Source organism: Camelina sativa, chromosome 5 (assembly GCF_030686135.1).
Source record: "Camelina sativa cultivar CO46 ecotype springtype chromosome 5, ASM3068613v1".
NCBI lineage: Eukaryota > Viridiplantae > Streptophyta > Magnoliopsida > Brassicales > Brassicaceae > Camelina > Camelina sativa.
This window is the reverse complement of record NC_141884.1, coordinates 24,299,697-24,306,826: the sequence shown is the minus strand read 5'-3', so window position 1 is coordinate 24,306,826 and position 7,130 is coordinate 24,299,697. Positions and strand designations below refer to the sequence as shown.

The 7,130-nt window shown below is 38.5% G+C and overlaps 1 protein-coding gene across 1 annotated transcript; it reads right to left on the bottom strand.

Annotated features, from left to right (window-relative positions):
• Positions 1 to 623: 623 nt before the first annotated feature.
• LOC147944271 (uncharacterized) lies at positions 624 to 1,767 on the bottom strand. Its single transcript, XM_087512524.1, has 3 exons — positions 1,195 to 1,767; positions 849 to 1,040; positions 624 to 764 (listed from the first exon to the last, which is right to left on the bottom strand). The coding sequence occupies exons 1-3, from the start codon at positions 1,765 to 1,767 to the stop codon at positions 624 to 626; spliced, it is 906 nt and encodes a 301-aa protein (XP_087368650.1).
• Positions 1,768 to 7,130: the final 5,363 nt, after the last annotated feature.

Below are 7,130 nucleotides of genomic sequence, written 5' to 3'. Positions count from 1 at the left end.
TAATATATGTAAGTAGCGAAAAAATTACAACCCTTAAGCTATTTGTCATATCAACCTTAGCAGTGTCAGCGCATCCCCTGTTTCTGACCTTCTCTCCCTTTTTTTTCATAACCATTACTGAACTCATTCATCGAAACTTTTTTGTTTTCCCTCTTTTTTTTTTTGTATACTTCTTCTCTGAAACTGTATGCGAAGCATAAGAAGGTTCCTTATATTCGTTTCTTTTAAGATCCAATTGTGCAGCTCTTATCTCCTTGCGGATCTCTGTACGTACGAAAACCTTCATGTTTGCCTGATTTTCCTTTATCAGTGCTTTTTGTTTCCTGTAGAACCGGCTTAGTTCCGCCACATACCTTTCAAACTGGTCATCGTCCACACGTTCATCAACAACGGGCGTACCCCCCGGTCGCACATCATGTATCCGTGTGTTCTTCTCTTTCTTATTGTCAGTTGTTGCGTTGTCTGCTCTTTTCCTCTTTCGACAGTCAACTGTTACTATATCACCAATTAACCATTAATTTACATTAAAAATTTGTAAAATGAAGCCCTTTGTAATGTTTAAATGTCAACAAACCTTTCTCTTCGGGACGTGTCTGTTTTGGACACTTATCATCACCTCCCATTCATATTTCCTCATCCCATTTGTGGCCAGCTTTAATAAGATTTTCAATGTTGTCAACTTGATGGTCTTCCTCTTCGTCACGCCATGCCAATTCTCCACTATCACAATGCTCCCCACTACCAACCATCCGTCTAATAACCACCTATAATATGGTTACAAAAATATATACATTTTAGGAAACTTATATTTTCAAGTCGTTTACGTATTATATCAACCAAGTACATGCCTCTTTAGCAGCCTCGCATGCGAAGATGTCTGCTGTCTTGATTGGGCGCAGTTTAGCCAGATTGTGGATCGATCTTTGATTAAATGCCTGATCTTGAACGTCAGATGGTACTAATATTTCAAGTGCAGGGACAGATTGAAAAGCCAGCAGCTGGAGTGCAAGAGGAAATCCATGAACAGCAACTGATTGTTGCTTCAAAATTTTCACCAAAGTGTCTACGTCTGCTGGACATTTAAATCCTGTAATAGTCTCCAGTGTCCGTTCAAATGACAACCTTCCCCATGAATATTTGAAAAAAAAAATCAATATTCTTGGTTATCTCCACTGTCTTCGGATCTGGTTTTACTGGTTGCATGACACATGTTAGAACTCCATCAACTATTATTATCAGCGCTAAAGCTAGTTTCTGCCATGTTTCCATTTCCTCATTCTCCAACCTTTTTACCAACTCGGAGATTGTTGGTTCTTTGTTTGCCCTGAATAGTACTTCCCAAACAGTCTTACGTCCTTTATCCGTTTTTGTAGCTCTTTTCACATCTATCTTTTTTGGATAATTTCCACATTCGAGACCCGTCAACTCTGCAAATTCTTGTAATCCAAACTTGATTGGATTGCCACCAAACACAATCCACATCTCATGCCGCTTTTTGGTCACCAATTGACGGCAAACAAATCCATGAACTAGTTTACCAGAGAACGAGATCTTGTTCGCAGGGATACGAAAAAGCTGCCCAAATGGAGACTCCAACAAGTTTTCCATTTCTTTTGTTCCACTCAGCACCCTCGATATTGTAGAAAGATATTCCAGTTTTGAATACGCATTTATCTTTGTTTTGAGAGGGTAATGGTCAAGAGCAAATAACCTCCTCGGTAGATCCAAGCTCAATTGAGGAACGATCTCTACAGTCTCGGGATCCATCCTATCACCAAGAAGTAACGTACATATTAATATGTACGTACACTAAACCAATTAACCCAAATACCAATGTCTACCAAAGTTCAATTCTGTTGACGATTAGGGTTATTCACCTCTGCCCGCCACAAATACACAACTATTCATCGATTTCATGACCTGGGCTAGTCAAAGTAATTCTTAAATGTATTTGCTATATACTCTTCCAATCTAATATAGAATTTCGTGGAACAATCTCTCTTCCAAATTAAAGTAAGAAGTCAAGAGAAACACTTACCTTCTGAATCAACACCGGTGATGAAAGAGGGATCGAAACTAGTCGCCTTTTTCTGATTTCCCCCTGACCTCTGTAATCTCTTCTTCCTTAAATGTTCCGTCGCTGACTTCTATTCTCGCTCCTCTTGTAGAACTTATCCCAGATCTAAACACCTTAATTCAGACACTCGGGATGGAAAACAACCCTATCAGACAACCGAATGCGCCGTCGCAACTGAGGCCTCAGTAATCCATCTATTAGCAAGAACGAAGTTTTTGCCTCTACTACTAAACAATTTTGAAAATAATTTTTTATTTTAAACAGTGGCCCGGCTGAGCTTTTATTTAATATTTTTATTCAAATTATACAGTTCTTCAACATCATTGGTTCATTTACACTATATATCAGCCTTGATTTGTGAGGTTAACCCATCATTCACTATTCCTTGATGTTTTATAAAGTTTGACATTGAATTGGTTTGTTAAATGAACCAATATATTTTCCGCCAATATATAACATCGACTATAGGGTAATAATTAAGTGGTGCATGCGATGTATCGTCTTCGCTTAACCGGCAGTTACACGTGTTAATTACCTAAATGCGATGTATCTGTATGGAATGCAGTCACGACGTTTCGAAAAAGCCACAATATGGATAATCCATTTGTGTTTGTTCGCTGCTTATATAAGAAGACAAATACACACCCGGTGAAGTATGAATTCGTCTCTCAAAAACCAAAATATCACATCACAAATTAAACATAAGTGCAACAAAGTCATGGTGCATTTCGACAGGCTATCCGATCTCCAGACGTGGCGTTCTGATTGGAAGGTTTCTGTTAAAATCATCCGCAAGTGGAGAAAGAGAGAAGCGAACCTCGTCACCTTTGAAATGGTTGTTTCGGATGTATTCATAAGTGACTCGTCTCATCATCATATTATATGCACTTAATATTGAATAATTCATCTACATCATGGTTAAACTTTTTCCTGCATCGTAGGGAGATAAGATGTAGGCAACAATCAGCGAGGACCTGTTGCCCCAGTTCTGTACGGGGATTGAGGAGGGTTTGTGGAAAACCTTCTCAAATTTCGTCGTCACTGACGACACATCCGCTGTGAAGGTCGTGGCTTCCAACTACCGGATCAAATTCACTGCTGACACGGTTGTGGACAACATTCGTTGCTTGTCGACCAATCACTACATCGACTACGTCCCCTTCGACCAAATTTACGAACGGTGGTCTCCTTGGACCCAGAACTGCTGCTTAGGTAACGTTGCATTGTGTTGTTCCGTTTTTTAATATCATATCCAGTACCATAATTCTAATGACATGACACCATAGACACGATGGGGCAAGTTACTCACGTCGAACGAAGAATATTGGTGAACGATCCAACTGCTCCACGGTTTGCCGAGAGAACCCGGTTTATACAGTTTTCATTGACGAATCTTGAGTGAGTCGATTTCGCGATTATTAGCTTTCACAAACTTTAAAGATATAACGGGCTATTAACGTAAAGTGTCTCTTTGGGTAGGGGTCATCACTTGCAATGTGTGGCTTATGATGAAATGGTCGATGATTTCGTCCGCAATTTTTGGCTATGCAAAGGCAAACCAGTTGTAGTCTTGCGATTTTGGAGGCCCAAGTTTAAGGATGGAGGTACGGATTAAGCAAACGTATTTAAAACAATTCAGTCACCTTTTAAATATAAGAGTGCTGCATAAAACTAATTTTGGTTACCCTTTTTCCTTATTTTCCACACCGCAGGAGGGATGGAAGTGGTTAGTCAACCGGGTGTCTCTAAAGTGATATTTGAACCACCCTTCCCTGAGGTTAGAGATTTCAAACTCCGGTTGGAATACTTCGACCAGCGCGAGCGGACTGAAGATGATTCGTAGCCTATGTTTCCATTTGTCAATGTTGCTTACATTCCAAACTTCTAAACCACGTTGCTGAACTCTTTATATTATTTTCATTACCTACATCCCAACAATCTATCTTACGTGGATAGGAATAATTTGATGTAAAATGTTTGTGTGTATTACGCATGGTTAATTATATATTATTATTTTTATTTTTATTTGGTTAATTATATATTTTTATCTTTATATTATCTTCATTACGAATAATTCCGGTTGTGACTAAACCAAATATAACGTTTAAAAGTTGATGCTAAACAATTAAACCACAACCCAAAGTACTACTAATAAAACGACCAAACTACTTGAAAAAATAGGTCATTGTTGCTAGTATAACCAAAGTCGCAACAAACACATTGGTCAGTTTTAATTCCATAGTTAATCCATCACTCTTGTACGCAATCAATGCCTTTATCCTTTCCAACTCCATCTGATTTTCCTTGTGCATATTTCAGATGTTAGCAATCTCCTCTTTTTGTCCCTGAAGCGCTTCACGCATTTGATTCAAACTAGTTAACTTTAGAAGATCTTCCTTCACTGTGTTCAGTTCCTCCATCATAGCTTCATCCCACCATTTAAAAATGTGATAGTCCCCATCCTGCAATTTTTTTTTTTTTAATTTTTTAAACAAAAACCTCAAGTTATGCAAATAAATCTGATCTTCATTCAACCTCGGGGAAACTGTACGTCACTTACCTCTCTATTTCTACAAGTGTAGTGGAGCCTCCCTGGGTTTGTCCTTGTAAAAGAAGGTTGTAGGTTTGGCCATTCACCACAGTAACAAACAGCCGGGATCCCATACTCCGCGTCGTCATACTTGATTGGACTGGTGTTTGCCAAATCAGACATTAAGAACGAAACTGATAACGTAATTGAAGGAGGGAAAATAAAGAAAAGAGGAACGTTAAACTATTAACCGAATATCCAACTCTTTAAATCTAATCCAACATCTATGGCAGCGCCTCTCTCTGTTTCCTCCAAATCAGTTCAATGAACCCTAATTTCCCTGAATCTTATAAGATATCGATTATATTCGGTTTGTTTTATAGAACATTCTGTTTTCTGTCGTTTTTTGTATTGTAAAACAACATGAACTTTTCCAAGTTGTGTCGTTTTCCAATAGATAGAAACGGTGTCGTTAGCTTGATAGTCAGTGACGGCCCTGACCTAAAGCCCGTAAAGCAAGGGCTTTAGGCTACATATTATATTAGCGATTTTAGGGGAATCAATAACAAAAACGATGCGTTGGTACAGTGGTAGGATTGGCCTTTACTGTCCTTTAGTGTCACGAGTTCGAGCCCTTGTATAGTTTTTTTTTGTAATTTTTTTTCTAATGTTTGTTAATGGGCAAAATTGGTTGGGCCGGCACTGTTGATAGTTTTGTGTGTTTGCCCGGTGAAACTAAGTACACGTCGTCTATACGATGGGTTCGAAGCTAGGGAATTGCCATTTTAGACTTTTTTCGGAATATAAGGAGCAAAACGACATCTATTAGACATTTTCGGAATAAAAGGAGCAAAACGACCAAAACAACAGATATTGGCATACACGTTAATTAACATCTTCATTACATAGTAGTTTAATTATCTAATGAAACATCCGTGGAATTGAAACGCAACACAGAAGGGAACTGACGATACACCTAAAGGATTTCACATATAGATTTGGCCACCCACCACACTCTGCAATTTACACAGATGATGTCATAATAACGTGTGGTTGTCGATAACCTGCCCCATTTCAAACAACTACTCATGGCACAGTCCGGGAAAGGATCAACAAACTGGAGGGATATACAAAAGAATCTGCGTACGTGTTTTTACGCGCCGTCTTAAACATACACAACCGTTGGAACAGATCTTCCCCTATTGGAGTGGATAGTGATGTGCATCAAATTGGTGAAGAAAACGAACCGCCATCTGCTCGTCCCCATATAACATAGAGAAAATTCCACATGCAAGAGTGGACTCGGCTTCTTCGGGAACGTTTTTTTTTAGTAGTGCGATACCGCGCTGAATGTCTCGCTCCTCGGCAACGATCCGTAGCCCCTCGTTGTAGATTGCTATTCTGTTCCCTGCGTCTAAGCATTTTTCGAAAATACGCCTGTGAATCCCTTCTTCCTGGCGTTCACCATTTAGCGTCCTGGTCGTTTGAAATGAAGAAGGATGTTCACAGATGTGGTAGATGCTGGCAACCTTTAGAACTTTGGGGGCAAGCACCGCTTCCACTCCTCGCCGACCAGCCTTTAATAATGGGGCAAGGAACCACAACCCATCAATTACGAGATGCTGGGCTATTTTTATCAAGATCTCGTCTGGCAGATCAGTCTTCTTACGCCTAGAAGTCACCATTTTTTTGGAGTTAAGAAAACTAATAGCAATATGTGCAGATACAAATAGACGGAAACTGCAGCCTGCCCACTAATAAAACCTACGATGTGAGAGGTGGTTGGGGAGTTTGGCGAAAATCCTGGGAATTTATACTAGTTTCTATATGACGTCGTTTTAAATTAGCCTATTGTTAACTACTTAATTACGAAGGAACCCATTTTAGGTTTATGAGCTCTCATGCACGCCTACTCAATTAGAATTACTAAAACAAATAAGTAGTGCGAACCACGTGTCAGTTTCGTGTTATCGGATTTCAAATTCATTATATTCGAATTCGTTAAATATCGGCTGTAACTCACCCATCAGCTAACCCTAAGCTTAGACTATGACATTTGTAGGTTCTCTGATGTGACAACTTCGAAGTGAGTCGTATTTATTGTTGCTTAGATATGATAGTTTTCTCATCATTATGTTTATTTGATGTGTATCCAGTTACGTAATTATCATCACTTCCTCTCAACGAGATCAATCCAAAGGGTTGCTATTCAATTGTTTTGATTGTATGATTATTTAAGCTTCTGTACGTAGACGACTACCACAATATATTATTACTCCCAACGTACATCAACTATGGTGTGGGGAATAAATTATCCTTCTGATAAAACAATACAACATTAAAGATTCTACTTATTATTAGGAGATAGTACAAGCATTCGGTCATTTCTTTTACTTTATAAATAGAAACTTAGTTCATTTTATTTGGACATTAAAAAAAGAATGTCATTTTATATCTTTAAATAAATTATTATTGTGAAATAGATTCTAATAATAACAATTTTAATATTCAAAATTCTACATA

What these genes read in the sequence shown, in the direction of transcription:
- LOC147944271 (XM_087512524.1), bottom strand. Translation starts at nt 1,767, where the DNA reads ATGGATCCCGAGACTGTAGAGATCGTTCCTCAATTGAGCTTGGATCTA. An exon ending in TAACATGTGTCATGCAACCA is followed by an intron (nt 1,041 to 1,194) that starts GTAAAACCAGAT and finishes AAAATTTTGAAG; the next exon opens with CAACAATCAGTTGCTGTTCA. An exon ending in CATGCGAGGCTGCTAAAGAG is followed by an intron (nt 765 to 848) that starts GCATGTACTTGG and finishes ACCATATTATAG; the next exon opens with GTGGTTATTAGACGGATGGT.